Source organism: Schistocerca nitens, chromosome 12 (genome assembly GCF_023898315.1).
Source record: "Schistocerca nitens isolate TAMUIC-IGC-003100 chromosome 12, iqSchNite1.1, whole genome shotgun sequence".
Lineage (NCBI taxonomy): Eukaryota > Metazoa > Arthropoda > Insecta > Orthoptera > Acrididae > Schistocerca > Schistocerca nitens.
The window spans coordinates 105,630,547-105,647,324 of record NC_064625.1 but is presented as its reverse complement, the minus strand read 5'-3'; the positions used below and the strand labels follow the sequence as shown (position 1 = coordinate 105,647,324).

Here is a 16,778-nt window from a genome sequence, read left to right as displayed (position 1 = left end):
TTACAGGCTTTTTCACCATTGCGAAGGTATTTTCACAGAAACAAAGGTCACTGGAGTAACAAACCAAATAAATCATAATTGCATTATTACTCTGTATGAAACCACCAGAGACCATGGGTCCCTTACACCAAAGTACTCAGAAAATATTCCTGAACAACACCCAACATTTTGTTGATAAAGTTTGAGAGTGTAACCCGTATGAGGTGAGCAGAAAGTAATACCTGTATATTACTTGAAACTGTGCTGTTTTTAAACTATCCATAGCTCCAAACATTCAGGTTACTGTTAGTATGTGCCAGTTGGGAGATGTATAAAACTAGTCTTTTAATTACTGTCTGAGGTGACGTAGTGGTTAGGGAGGTGTACTCATATTTAGGATTGTGGTTGAATCTCTTCATACCCAACTTAATTTAGGTTTATTGTGGCTTCTTTAATTGTTTTAAGACAAATGCTTAGAACATTTGTATAAGAGACCTCCCCCACTCAAGCTGTCACTGTGTGTCTAGTGACCTTGAAGCTGATGAGAAACAAAACTCTTTTAAGTCTAACTGTCTTCACCTTCCCTTGAACTAATGCTCTTTTTTTAAAAAAACCCGCAGGAAGTTTACTGGCGCATTCCGGGAGAACTTAGCAGCGCTGAGTTGAGGTCGAGAATAGCAGTGATAAACATGGCAGTCGAGGGGCGACTACCTCCAGAGGGTGAAAGCCAAGGTAAGGTATGCCTTTAACATAAGAGAATGTGTATAAGCTGTGTACGTACTGTCGAACATTGCAATGAGCCACATTGTGGGGACTACCATACAATCTCACGAAGGTGGAGCAGCTGCAAGACACTGGATTCAAACTACGAAAGAGCTGGTTTCAGGCATCTTCCTGACAATAGCCTGGTTAGGGCAGTTTCATTCATATTTAGCCTGGATTAGGATGGTTTCAGTTATATTCAGCCTGGGTTAAGGTGGTTCGATTCATGCAGTCATTCATGTTCCATAGATCTAATCAAGAATAACCTTCAAGTGTGTGAACAAGTTATGGTAAGCTGTTGCTTCGCCGTTCAATATTCACTTGATTTCAGTCATATTTTAATTTTAATTTTATTAATAATTTATTTATTTCAATCAAAACAATTGCCACTACCTCTTGTCAGTACATAGTGTCTATAGTACTGTGGTATTTCATTGCAGACACAAACTATAGGTAATGCGATTGCTAGGTTATAAAGCCAGATATTCCTTTATTTGGCAAAATGGAGGAAAAGGTTTAGTAGTAGGAAATTAAGGGTATGAGCACGAGAGCCTGCTTTTACATTTTTTTTCATAAAAACAATGAGACATAAACATTTTTTGGTACAAATTATTTTATTATTTGCCTTTAAAATTTATATTAATTCTGACTTTTTTTTCTAACTCTGATGTTAGAACCTCAAAAACATGGTGTTGGAAGAATTCAGTATCTTCCTGAAGTGATGCCACTCACTGTCCTCACATTTTTGTTTGACATTAGTCGTTGACAGTTGATCCTCTACGTACAAAAATGTAATGCAACAGATTACAGATAAATGGGCAGAAACACCCATTGTTGTGTAATTACAAGACTTTGAACAGTCACTGGAAGTGATCACGTCAATCGAATGTACGGGAGTGTGCAGACTGAGCATTTTAAATTGTAAAGAGCGCATGAAACATTCCTGAAAAGTCAAATGCCAGACTGAGATTCATTGGGAGTACCCTCAGGAAGTGTAGTCCATACACAAAGGTGGCAGCTCACTTGACCAATGCTTGAGTATTGCTCACCAGTCTGGGACGTGTGCTGGATAGTATCAATTGAATAAACGGATAATATCCTAAAAAGAGCAGCACATTTCATCCAAATGTTCATTTAGTAAGCACAAAAGCATTACAGAGACAGCATTACAGTGTCAGACTCTACAAGAGAGGCATTGTGCATCATGAAATGGTTTGCTATTAAAGTTCCGGAAGTGTACATTCCTAGGAAAGTCAACAATATGCATGTCTCATGAAGAGACCATAAATGCAAGATTAGACAGATGCAATATCACCCTGAAGCTTATCAACAATTGATTTTCTAAGGACTTCTGTACATGAAGCGACTCAAATGTGACCCATTCCCAACGTGATTTGGTAACTGGTCGATTGCACATCAATTCCTGTGTAGCTGAACAGGGCTCCACACATAGAGCAGCTATATAGTGACTCATCAGTAAGTCATTTGCAATGCATTGCCAACCAGTTGCCAGCGACTCGGTGTCTGCATTGCCAAGTGATCTGAGTTGCATATGGTCCTCTGACACAAGTCAGTATCGGTTTAGTTTGAAAATGAATGGGCAGACTGTGAACATTAACTTTGTGCAGGGAGTGGAATTACATTCTGTTTTATTCTGCTGAAAGCTTCCAGACTACTGCAGGAGGAATTTGTCAGAGAGAGCATGGTGCGAAGAGAGAAAAGTTTCCAGTACGTCATTGCAAGCAAACGTACATAAAAATGTAAACCAAACTGGCACTCTTCTTCTGTGTGTCTCGCAGCACTTTTGTTGTTCAAAAAATTACATAGTTTTGTGCAAAAGAACAGTGAAATAGGTGAGAAGGAGGAGAGGGGGACCACAAATCTCCATTATTTACAAACACAATGGTTTTCATGTACAACTTATTTAAGGATCACAAACCACCTCCCCCCCCCCCTCCTTCCTCCCCTTGTGTATAAATCTCATGACGTCTTGGTTTTCAAAATGGAAGCAATCATCAACAAATTAAAGTGAAGAAATTATTTTGTGTTGTTTCTCCAAAAACAAACGATGCGCAAGTGCAACAAGCAGTACTCCCTCTCCTCCATGCTCGCACACTTTTAATGTTGGTTTGTCATTTCAGAGTTGCACAGTGTGTGGAACTTCGTTGCCAGCCAGGCTGCAACCAGTTGGCGATTTAGATTATTTGCACTTCACGTTCAATCTCATTCGCCCCTTGTATGGATGGCCTAGCAGACAACTGGCAGGTGGAATAGGCAGAGGAGGGAATGAATTGGTACACAGAGTACCCTCCACCACACACCATAAGGTAGTTTGTGAAGTACGGAAGTATATGTAGGAAAAGGCGACATTAGGCGATAAATCAGGAAAATATGGGCATTGTGATGTTGATCTGATGTTTTTCTCCATGAATCAATCATTTCTTTGATGTGCAGTGAGACAGCTCGTGTTACCACGATGAAGGATACAAGATGACTTGGACAGGATATGTGATTTGTGTAAAGAATGGCAGCTAACTCTAAATATAGATAAATGTAAATTAATGCAGATGAATAGGAAAAATAATCCTGTAATGTTTGAATACTCCATTAGTAGTGTAGCACTTGACACAGTCATGTCGATTAAATTTTGGGTGTAACATTGCAGAGCAAGATGAAGTGGGACAAGCATGTAATGGCAGTTGCGGGGAAGGCGGATGGTCGTCTTTGGTTCATTGGTAGAATTTTGGGAAGATGTGGTTCATCTGTAAAGGAGACCACTTATAGAACGCTGGTGCGACCTATTCTCGAGCGTTTGGGATCCCTGTCAGGTCAGATTGAGGGAGGTGATAGAAGCAATTCAGAGGCGGGCTGCTAGATTTGTTACTGGTAGGTTTGATCATCACGCGAGTGTTACGGAAATGGTTCAGGAACTCAGGTGGGAGTCTCTAGAGGAGAGGAGGAAAAAGAATCCTGTAATGTTTGAATACTCCATTAGTAGTGTAGCGCTTGACACAGTCACGTTGATTAAATATTTGGGCGTATCATTGCAGAGCGATATGAAGTGGAACAAGCATGTAATGGCAGTTGTGGGGAAGGCGGATAGTCGTCTTCGGTTCACTGGTAGAATTCAGGGAAGATGTGGTTCATCTGTAAAGGAGACCACTTATAAAACACTGGTGCGACCTATTCTTGAGTACTGCTGAAGTGTTTGGGATCCCTGTCAGGTCGGATTGAGGGAGGGGATAGAAGCAATTCAGAGGCGGGCTGCTAGATTTGTTACTGGTAGGTTTGATCATCACGCGAGTGTTACGGAAATGGTTCAGGAACTCAGGTGGGAGTCTCTAGAGGAGAGGAGGCGTTCTTTTCGTGAATTGCTACTGAGGAAATTTAGAGAACCAGCATTTGAGGCTGACTGCAGTGCAATTTTACTGCCGCCAACTTACATTTCGCGGAAAGACCACAAAGATAAGATAAGAGAGATTAGGGCTCGTACAGAGGCATATAGGCAGTCATTTTTCCCTCGTCCTGTTTTGGAGTGGAAGAGGGAGAGATGATGCTAGTTGTGGTACGAGGTACCCTCCGCCACGCACCGTATGGTGGATTGCGGAGTATGTATGTAGACGTAGATGTAGATGTAGAAGAATGATGTAACATTTCCTATTGTTTTTCCTTATTTATCAATAACTTATAGCCATTCAGTATTAACTGTTCCTCAGTGGATGGGAAATGTCCAGTGCTTTGCAAATTTTTTTGTAAAACACTTTTGTTGGTTCAAGTTCATCTTGGGATACCCAAACAGTTGATTGCTGCTTATTTGTGGCTCATATGAATAAATCTGATTGTTGTCTTTGGTTAGTATGGTGTATACAGAATTTGGATATCTTCAATTAAAGTTTTTGAGAAATTTCTTACAGCAGCTGCTACGAGTCTGTTTTTTGGCATTGGTCAAACAGTGCAGAATGTATCAGGAAATGTCTTTGATGTACTGGTATGTTCAATATGCCTAAGGATGCCCCCATTTCACAACCATATGCAAATCCTCGTCAGTAGTATTGTGCTCACCATCAGTAATTTTACAGACAACCATATTGTGCTTTCAACACTGAAGGAAACACTACTAAGACGAATTTCTGTAAACCAACTGTAAACAGTATTTACTGAAGGTGAATGACTATCAAAAGTTTAAGGGAGCATTTGAGACTTCATTGAGTCAGGACTTCATGAAAATTATTAAAAAATAAAGCATCCGACAAAGAACATTCACTTTGAATTTTAATTTGTCACAACGGTTTCTTTAAATGCTCCAGAAAAAACTCCACACCTGTACCTGAGACTGACTAAAAACACAGAAGCAAAATCTGTAAAACTGCTTGGTATACATATTGATCCCAAACTAAGCTAGTAACCCCATATTAATCATGTCTGCAGAGAGATATCAGGGGGATGCTTTCTCATATGGAAATTATGTGATCTAGTGAGAAACAAACATCTTAGGACAGTTTACTTCGAATTTTTCAGTCTCGCATATCTTACGGGCTGTTGTTATGGCATCACTTGTGTCATGTCAGTGATGTACTACCGATTTAGAAAAAGATGCTATGAATAATGTTTAAGGTTGGTCTAAGGGAACATTGCCATCCTTCATTTACTAATGCCAAAATAACGACAATGATAAATATTTATATCTATCCAACATTGATATATTCTAAAAACAATATACCAGAGCTAAAAGCAATATACCAGAGCTAAAAACAATATACCAGAGTTTGACACCAGAGAGAACATATATTGTCATGATATGGAAAACAAAAAGTGTGTTGACATTCCCAAACATAAGCTGACATAAACAGGCAACTCTACAGAGTGAGCAGTTTGAATTTTTTTATAAGTTGCCACATTCTGCAGTCAATATACCTTTCAGTGATTTTAAGAGGAAGTTGTATAACTAGTTAAAAAACAATCCATTCTACAGTTTAAGAAAATTCTTGGATACTAGTAGTGTAGAAATTGAGTTTTAGGATTATGTTACAATTCTGGTTAATATAGGATAAATTATTTGTACATTCAGTGTGAACAATAGTTAATATAGTGATTGATATTGCACCGTCCCCTAAATGTGAAGCCCATTCCACCACATGCAGTCAGTGGCTAATAAATAGTCTGAATCTCAAATAAAAACAATCTACTTGGCCATTGTTTCAACAATAACAAATAGTAATGTTACATGTCTATAGTGCCATCTAGTGGTCTTTTGAATAAACTTAAAAAAGGCTATTTCAGAGTTATCCAGAATCCTGTGTCCAGTAAGACGTGCAAGAAAGAGGAGGAAAATTGGTTATGAAATGATAGCAACAGGTCCTTGCAATGTTGAAATGGCATTGCCATCACTTTGACGAGTAATTACCAAATCTGTATTCCTATTTTTCTATATTTTCTGTTGTACCCATTGAAATGAAATGCCCTCTTTCCAGTATGCTTATTACATTATTAAATTAGATTTTTAAGGTTTCACTGTTTTTCTTACTTATTATTTTTAAAAAGCCTTATTCTAGCTTGACCGTTGCTTATATTTTCTGTTGTCTTAAAACAGTATTTGTATTCTATTGTTTTCTGTCACTTTTAGCGAATGAAGAAAGTGCTGTACCAGGAAATAGCAGGGAGGATGGGGTGGAGGACGACAGCCAGGAAGATGTGGGGGCGTGGCTGGCGCAGAACGTCCTGCAGGGCTCCGGCGACGAGTCTGCGGATGAGGAAGTAGCACCCCCGCTTGTCAATGACTACATGACTCCGTGGAGCCAGAACGTGCGGAAAGCAGCAAGGGAGGCTGCACTGGCAGAGAAGGGGCTTAGGTAAGACCGTCGTTCCTGTCTTGTGTGCTTCCTCATTTACCATGGAGATCTGAAGAACATGATGTCTTTTTATTAGTGGGCACCACAGCCACAAATTTATTGAATGAAGGCTGCTAGTTTACACCCTTGACAGAAATGTTATTTGACCTTGTTATTTTATGTCTTGGGGTGGGGTGTATAGACCTGTCAGGCTGTTGTGAGGACATGTTGTGTGAAGCCATGATGTGTACCGTATTTACCTTAGTATAAAATGACCCCCCCCCCCCCCCCTTTGTAAGAGGCACCTTCAGAAAAAATTATTTTTTACATTTTCTGACTAATCAAATTTATGAACTGTTTCATTGTGGTAAAGAGCTGCCAAAAAGCATTATACCTATTCCAAACTTATGGCATTTATTGACTGTGTACATTTTGATAATAATAAGATAAATAAAATAAACAAAAATAAGTGGTTTACATTAATTTTTGGACCATTTCTTTCTATCTTGTTTGCTTTCTAACCCTGTAGTCTGTGATATTATTATTTTTAGTCATCATCATCCTGATAGCAGAGCTCTGAAATTTATGTCTTCATTGTCACAAATATTTGGCTGTTTCTCCCAAATATGCTGCTATTTCTTAGGTTGTCATTATGCTGAGACCTTAGACCACAACTGTTTTTCCTGAATACACATTGGTCTTAATTTCTGCACTGATATGAGAATGTTACAATGTTTCTTGCTTCCAAACATATTGTCTGCCGGAGCTCTCTCATTGGCTGTGTAGAAACAAGCGACACAGTCCCATGATACACCATGCTACGTGTTAACAACATGGCAGCAAGAAACACATAAGTACACTACAGGCCCCTACATAGACTTTTGCTATCTTCCGCAGAAACGCATGCTGTTGTTGAGTATTTGTCCAACTTTAAAGTCAGTTCAATTCCGACTACAAATTCATCAAGGCAAATGGCAGATTAAACATGTTACATGTTCACAAAAAGCCAAACTACATGGTATAGATTTCCATGGTTGGAAACATGTCAAAATTTGCTGCTCACTCATTACTCAGCACTCCGCTGTCATCCTAGCTGTCACCCGAGCTGGTGTCACTATTTCCTTTCCAACCTCTCCATTGCGCTGACCTTGAGCGACTGTGAAAAACAGACTGAAATATCTTCTAGTGTACAGTTTATATGTAACAACACCAACTAATGCAATAAACAAAAGATAGCAATTACTATTCAGTCCCATTCTTGAACTTTTGCTTGTCCTGCGATCTTGTGACATCTCTCGGTACTGTATCGACGGCTGGTCTTGCTGCTGTAATTTATTCTCACAATAACAATTACAGTCAGTTTAATGTGATATATTTTCTTTGTTAGACATATCATTCTCGATTAATTTTCCTTATTGTTTCAACTGAATGTCACCGTCATGTTCTAAAGCTGATTAAAAGACGGTAATGTTTTTACCCGATATTTGTGTCCAAATTTCTCATTTTCCATCCACATAGTAAATCATTGCAGTCTCTCATAAGTAAATAAAATAATGGTCTGTGTTCTGAATCAACTAATGTTTTTTGATGGCAACATTTCTAGTTTTGAATGTTATCTTTATGTAAGTGTAGTATTAATGTTTATACAGGGTGTTACAAAAAGGTACGGCCAAACTTTCAGGAAACATTCCTCACACACAAATAAAGAAAAGATGTTATGTGGACATGACATGTGTCCGGAAATGCTTAATTTCCATGTTAGAGCTCATTTTAGTTTGTTCTTCCACCTACGCTCAATGGAGCACGTTATCATGATTTCATACGGGATACTCTACCTGTGCTGCTAGAACATGTGTATTTACAAGTATGACACAACATGTGGTTCATGCACGTTGGAGCTCCTGCACATTTCAGTTGAAGTGTTTGTACGCTTCTCAACAACAGATTCGGTGACCGATGGATTGGTAGAGGCAGACCAATTCCATGGCCTCCACGCTCTCCTGACCTCAACCCTCTTGACTTTCATTTATGGGGGCATTTGAAAGCTCTTGTCTACGCAACCCCGGTACCAAATGTAGAGACTCTTCGTGCTCGTATTGTGGATGGCTGTGATACAATATGCCATTCTCCAGGGCTGCATCAGCACATCAGGGATTCCATGCGATGGAGGGTGGATGCATGTGTCCTCGCTAACGGAGGACAATTTTGAACATTTCCTGTAACAAAGTGTTTGAAGTCACACTGGTACATTCTGTCGGAGTGTGTTTCCATTCCATGATTAATGTGATTTGAAGAGAAGTAATAAAATGAGCTCTAACATGGAAAGTAAGCGTTTCCGGACACATGTCCACATAACATATTTTCTTTCTTTGTGTGTGAGAAATGTTTCCTGAAAGTTTGGCCGTACCTTTTTGTAACGCCCTGTAGATGGTATCCAAACATTTACAAGAACGTTTCTTGCAAACCTGTTCAAATACAACAAAAGTTTGTAAGATGATAGAATTCCTCCTTTGTTTCACAGAACTGTCAAATTTTAATCAGATCAGTGGACTATTGTAGTAGTTAGTTCACAGTTTCTTGCGCAAGTCGTCGTCATGTGGTGGTTCGAACATCAGTATTGTATCAAGCAATTTTGCACATCAGGAAATCTCGAGCCTGTTGGGACGCGAGTATCGTTTGCTGCGACCTGCACTTCCAAACTCTTCAAAATAGATGTGCAAAAATCAAACAATGGAAAATCCAGAATGGAATGTAACAATATTATGAGAAGGAAAGTTGCTACTCACTATATAATGGAGATGCTGAGTCGCAGATAGGGACAACAAAAAGATTTTCACACTTAAAGCTTTCAGCCAATGGCCTCTGTCAACAATAGCCACACACATGCACATACACATTCACGCAAATGCAACTCTCACACACGGCTGCAGTCTCAGGCAGCTGAAACTACACTGCAAGCAGCAACACCAGTGCATGATGGGATTGGCAACTGGGTGGGGGAAAGGCGGAGGCTGTGTTGGGGAGGGGGAGGGATAGTATGGTGGGGATGGCGGATAGTAAAGTGCTGCAGGTTGGGTGGTGGGCAGGGGAGAGGGGGGGGGGGGGGAGTAGTGGAAAAGGAGAGAAATAAATTAAAAAATAAAATAAACAACAATAATAATAAAGACTGGGTGTGGTGGTGGAATGACGGATGTGTAGGGCTGGAATGGGAGCAGGGAAGGGGCTGGATGGGTGAAGACAGCGATTGATGAAGGTTAGTTTAGTTGCTGTCCTCACCGATCCAGCCCCTTCCCTGCTCCCATTCCAGCCCTACACATCCGTCATTCCACCACCACACCCAGTCTTTTTTATTATTGTTGTTTATTTATTTCTCTCTATTTCTTTCCTTTTCCACTACTCCCCACCTCTGCCCTGCCCGCCGCCCAACCTGCACCACTTCACTGTCCACCATACTATCCCTTCCCCTCCCCACCACAGCCTCCTCCTTTACCCCCACCCTGTCGCCAATCCCATCATGCACTGGTGCTACTGCTCACAGTGTGGTTTCAGTTGCCTGAGACTGCAGTCATTTGTGTGAGTGCGTATGTGTGTTGACAAAGGCCATTGGCTGAAAGCTTTAAGTGTGAGAATCTTTTTGTTGTGCCTATCTGTAATTCAGCGTTTCTGCTATATAATGAGCAGCAGTTTTCCTTCTCATAATATTGTTACGAAATAAATATAAATGTGACATCAGTAACCGAAGCTTCATCTCTAAATATAAACTGACCCCCATAAATGTGAGACTACTACTGAATACTGTACTAAACAACTTAGAAAAGCTGATCTCAGCAGCAGTAGTTTAACCTGCAAATACCCTATATTTTTGGCCCCTGACAAGTATGGACTGCCTTGCATGACAGTAGTGGCATCAACAAGCTGTATTGATCTGTTTTGCAGAGGTTACATGTATGGATGGGCATGGCTAGGGTAAGTTTAAAATGGATACGGGATGGACTGAGAGAGGGGGCAGGAGGGGCTGAAATGCTGGAGTAAGTGAATAGAGAGATGGTGGCAGGAGGAAGGGGGCAGGGGGATAGGGGCTGGAGGATATGGATAGGAAGATGGGGGCAGGAGGATATGGATAGAGAGAGGGGGACAGGAAGATATGGATAGGGAGATGGGGGCAGGAGGATATGGATAGAGAGAGGGGGACAGGAAGATATGGATAGGGAGATGGGGGCAGGAGAATATGGATAGAGAGAGGGGAACAGGAAGATATGGATAGGGAGATGGGGGCAGGAGGATATGGATGGGGGCAGGAGGATATGGATAGAGAGAGGGGGACAGGAAGATATGGATAGGGAGATGGGGGCAGGAGGATATGGATAGGAAGATGGGGGCAGGAGGATATGGATAGAGAGAGGGGGGCAGGAGGATATGGATAGGGAGATGGGGGCAGGAGGATATGGATAGGGAGATGGGGGCAGGAGGATATGGATAGAGAGAGGGGACAGGAAGATATGGATAGGGAGATGGGGACAGGAAGATATGGATAGGGAGATGGGGACAGGAAGATATGGATAGGGAGAGGGGGACAGGAAGATATGGATAGGGAGATGGGGGCCGGAGGATATGGATAGAGAGAGGGGGACAGGAAGATATGGATAGGGAGATGGGGGCAGGAGGATATGGATAGGGAGATGGGGGCAGGAGGATATGGATAGGGAGATGGGGGCAGGAGGATAGAGAGAGGGGGACAGGAAGATATGGATAGGGAGAGGGGGACAGGAAGATATGGATAGTGAGATGGGGGCAGGAGGATATGGATAGAGAGAGGGGGACAAGAGGATATGGATAGGGAGTTGGGGGGGGGGGGGGCAGGAGGATATGGATGGGAAGTAGGGGCAGGAGGATTTGGCTTAGGCAAGGGTTCCCAGAAATTATGTGGATTTAGATCGGGGTTCTGGAAAGACATGACTCTTTGACATTGCCAAGAGCTGATGCAGTTGGTGCCAAAGGATTTTGAAAGCAAATCTTTCACCTGGCAAGTGATTGCGATGTTGCCTCATCTTGCATGACGATAAGGATGGACACGGTTGCATGCTTGTGAGGTGGAGTCGTGTTGCACAAAACCGGCCTTACAATGTGAAGCTGTCACTGTACCCCCCTGAGGCCTGCAAAGTGTCATCTCCTTGAAGGAAAATGGACTGAGAATGATGGAGCTTCTGAAACCACACCACACAGTAAAATAACCTGAGTCCAGTGGATATTCCTGTATAACTTGTGGTGGAATAGAACCCCATATGCAACAGTTTTGTGCAGTCATGGCACCGTGCAGAGTAAAATGGGACTCGTCCTTCCCAAGAATATTCCCGGCCACACGTCATCCATTTCAGTGTGTGCCAAAAAATGAAAGGCATTTTAGCCTATATTGGCTTAATTTTGTACACATTCTAAGTCTCGTAGGGATACCAATATGAAATGTGGTGCAAAATCTTTTGAACTGGTTGACCAGGGGAGTGACAATTCATGTGACACAACTCGAGCCCTGGCTGCAGAATTTGAGGCGTATGCTGCACAGTCGGCTACAGCTACAGCAATTTCATCAATAACTGCCATGGTAATGGGCCTTCTCACTCTCCCTGCTGCACCATCTGCCTTCAAATTTCTTGATCATATTCTTTAGCCTCTTTGCAGCTGTTTCTGCTTGCAATATTCTCGCAGTGCAGCACTGCTGCTGCTACCGTTCTTTTAAAATAACTTCACCATCAGTGCACGATTTTTCTTCTCAATAGCTCTTTTGCATTTTGTACAGAAAACCTTAATCTTCTTCATCCTTTACACTAACAATCACTTCACTAAAGAAATCAACATGCACTGCCAAATGACAAACTGCGTACCGACATCAAAACAGGAAACATTTCACATTCTGACCACTTACTGCACCATATTTGCACCTGGTGGCAGACAGAGGAACTATTATTTTTGCATCATACTCCACGAGCATGCCAATTAATACATAGCTGCAGTGTTTCAGTGTCCTGCAACGCATAGAGCCCGCACTGCCTGGGAGTTTAGTTACAATCACCCAGCACAACTTGACTCTTTTCACGTACCTAAAGACTTTCCTTCAGGATGTGAGCGACGTGAATGAATGATGGAGTCAATTTATTCTTCATAAAGAGGAATAGATATGTTTGGATTTGAGGAGCACAGGAGGAATAATCAGTGTTTGCAAATACAAACATTAGGCACTATGTTGGCAATATAAAATTCCATGCATTAAGGAGATTAGTATTTTGTAACCTGAGACAGAGGAGAAAAAGGGAGGGGGGGGGGCAGCTAAATATAAAGAAGCAATAAGGTATTTTACAGAACTATATTAAAGCTATCAGATGCTATACATGAAATGGGTAATAAAGGTTTTCTAGTTTTGGAGTAGTTACCATTAAAATAGGTTCTTGTGTGCAAAATTTTAATTCGATCTGAAACTTAACATGTTACTGCACCAGAGAAAGAAAACTCCTGTTGAAGGAAACATTTTCTAGGTGCTTGTTCAAAGCTTTGAGGCAATTGTAAACATTGGTAAATAATGATTCATCACAAAAGTTCATTATTCAGAAGTAGGTTCACTCATAATGCTGCTCTGAATAGTGTTAATACATTCTAATGTGTATTTCTTAAATAGTTTAAATGGTTGATTATCTCCTAATTGTGTTACTGCCCTCCCCCCCCCCCCCCCCACACACACACACACAAAATTAGCCTTAATAGACTCCAGTACATAATTCTATAATACAGATTTTATACAGCCATATTCTTTCTACAGGCCGAGTGGAAAAGAAATTCCTTCATCCCATGCTGGCAGAAAGAAAACTAGAATCCGCATAGCATCAGATTCAGACTCTGATTCTGATGTGCCGTTAAGCAATTTTTCTGACAGTGCTTCAGCATTACTGTCAGGAATAGAAGAGCCTGGAGACATTGCAAGAGACAGGGAGGACAACAAGGAAGCCTCGGGAAGCACCAAACGTCGCCAGGGTAAAAGATCGCGACTGTCTTCAGGTTCCGACACCGCTGCCAGTGTTCCTCCAATGGGATCGGGATCGAGCAGGGAGCCAGAACAGCACGATGCGTATGAAACTGGCAGCCAATTGTCAAAGCAGGATGTGAGGCACAGGAAACGCAGGATCAGAGTATCCTCAGATTCGGAGACAGAAGAAGCTACACCTCTTTCCGCTTTGATGGTACCTGGTGAAGAATCTACTGCAACAAATTCTCTTGAAAGTGGAACAAAGCAGAATGGGTTTCTAGATTCTGATTCGGACAGTGATTTGCCAAGGGGTGGAGGTGAGAATGCTACCTCTGAAACTGCTAAGAGGACAGCACATACGGACTCTGATGAAGAAGGTAGGCAAGTGAAGAAGGTTCGACGGGCTGTCATAATTGATGACGACGATGACTGAACAAACTTGCAGATATTTGAACAGTGCATTGTGACTGATACTTAACAAGAATTATGACTGCATCCAATGTGAATTTTGATCATATCTTGTCAGATATTTAATTGTAGCTCATTAACTTCTTTGTATTTAAAAATTTCTATCATTTGCTGCAAGTAGTATTTATATATTCTGATGAACCAAGGAAAGCAATACTCATGCTGCCTTGTCATAGTAACAAATGATGTGTTCAGCTATTCAGCAAGATGCACCTTTAATAGTTTTAAATTTTTCTATAAAAATCTATGTCTTATAGTAAGATGTCACTTCACAGATGTCATCACTATTGCCTGTAATTTTTAATTTCCTCGTGTTGTCTGTGTTTCATTAAAAAAAAAAAAATGAAATAACTGTGTAAATCAAACAGTGGTAAATCCAGGATTGAATAATGATGGTATTTTGAAAAGGATAGATTGCTACACACCATATAACGGAGATGATGAGTTGCAGACAGGCACAACAAAAATAGTGTTACATGTGTGAGCTTTTGGCCAAAAGACCTCCTAAAGTAGAACACGTATACAATCACCCAAGCACAACTCACACACGCGTGACCGCTGTCTCTGGCCACTTGATCACTACAAGTTGTAAGATTGCAATGATAGTTTAGGATTCATATTGATATTTGCTATTCAGTTTGCACTTACACCACTGCAAGTTTCTAATTATGCTGATCATCAGCTTCCTCGATCTGGAAATCTACATCTACCTTGCATGACCACGCTGAGTCTAATCTCAGTGGCCAGAGACAATGACCAGGTGTGTGCGAGTTGTGCTTGCGTGAATGTGTGTGTTGTTTGCTTTAGAATTAGGCCTTTTGGCCAAAAAGCTCACATGTTTAGCAGTCTTTTTGTTGTACCACTCAGCATCTCTATATGGTGAGTAGCAGTCTATCCTCTCAATAATTAATAACAGTGTCTTTTTAAAATGACGAAAATCATTATCAATATTAGGTTTTGGTTAACTATCCTTACATTTCCTGTTTATTTACCTCAGTTTTTACTTTCAACCATCATACAATAGATGTTCTGTAGATTTTTATGTCAGTCGTAACACAAATTCTTTTCAGTATTTCAGGCTTTGCTTTTAACCCTCTTAGCTCTGGATACAGACAGTATAAAAAAATAAAAAAATTCCTTTGGGTATATGTTGTATGAAATGCTGACATAATACTTCTTGCATAAATGTGCTGGTTCTGCCCTTGTACGTGACTGCAAGACAAAATTTTTGTGGTGGAATGAAGCAATGGAAACATGTTTTAGATTTATATATGGTTATATTATCTTAAGCATTGACGATGACAATGTTGGTATTCAGTGATTTTTCATGTACAACACAAAGCCAGGAAATGTTAATACTGTCTTAATTACTGGCCATTGCTTGGTACTGTTAAGTTATTAATTTTAAATATGTTTTAGTTTTATACTGCACTTTTAATTTGTGTTTGTTATACTGAGTTTTTAAATTGCAAATAAAGGTACACTTTGTGATGAATATTAAAATGCATATTAGAAAATAAAACCTTTTCAGATTACTGGAACAATCATTTTTCTTATTTTTCTCAGAGCAATGAATTCCCTGATTGCTACTGGTTGTTGCACTGTATGTTGCAATGATAATGTAGGATTTATATTGACATTTGCTATTCTGTTTGCATTTATACCACTACAAGTTTCAAATTATGCTGATTATTAGCTTTTCTATTCCTGAACTCTTATGTCCACCTTGCAGGATCACACTGAATGCTCGTAATATACATCTGGGAGTATGTGTGGACTTGCAAGTATGACACTCAATTTCACAGATAATTTTTATGGCAGAGTGAGTTGAAGATAAAATTGAGTGAGTTGGGACATAAATCGATCATAGGGCCACCTAAATGTAACTAAATCTCTGTAACACCACCTTTATAAAGGATGATTCTGGGACCTCTGCTTTTCATTATGAAATGTGAATTGAAAAACCTTCAGCTATGTATATTTACAATTTTATTTTATGTTTGCTACCAGTTTCGGTGTTATACCACACCACCTTCAGACCACCTGACTGACTTGTAGGAAGAATCCCAGCTCTTGTAATATCGAAACAGGGGCCAGAATACAATCACTGGCATCCGTAGGCTTCTTTTTAACAATGTGATCAATTTCATTCATCAACTGCAGGCTGTTGAACCAAACAGTACGCAGTCTGTAGTTGACAAACGAACAGATCGAGTTGTTAAAAAGAAGTTTACACGTGCCAGTGACAGTATACTGGCCCCTATTTTGTTGGATTCTTCCTACATGTCAGTCAGCGGGCCTGAAGATGAAGCAAAAATAAAATAAAATTGTGAATGTAGAGACTGAAGGTGTTTTTTATTTGACTTTCGAGTGTAAGTATTCTGTCAGATAAATTTCCTGATGTATTTGCTCTTAAACTCAGTAATGTTATTGCAAAGTGAAAGCATCACAATGGCTGCACAAAGGGCATCGGGCTAACAATCCAAAGCTCCAAGGTTTTGTATCCACTGATGGTGTCAGAATTCTGTCTGGCTGTTAGTATGCCGTTTACATCTAGTTTTGCTAATGTGCATGAAAAAAGAAGTCCAATTTTGCCATGATTCATATCCCTTGTTAAATCGAAGGTTCACATACAACAAACTTTTGAATTTTTGTCAAACCTAACTTTACGGCAGTATTTCAATATTCAAGTATATTATGAGAGACTTGTTAATGTATATACAGAGGAG

General features: G+C 40.4%; 1 protein-coding gene across 1 annotated transcript in view; it reads left to right on the top strand.

Annotated features, from left to right (window-relative positions):
- The window catches only part of LOC126215067 (protein timeless homolog), a 506,610-nt gene extending 491,088 nt beyond the window's left edge, over positions 1-15,522 (top strand). Inside the window, exons 26-28 of the mRNA XM_049941715.1 lie at positions 600-711; positions 6,365-6,590; positions 13,378-15,522. Coding sequence (XP_049797672.1) covers positions 600-711; positions 6,365-6,590; positions 13,378-14,014 — 975 coding nt within the window. The 3' untranslated portion in view covers positions 14,015-15,522. The remainder of the gene's footprint in view (positions 1-599; positions 712-6,364; positions 6,591-13,377) is intronic.
- Positions 15,523-16,778: the final 1,256 nt, after the last annotated feature.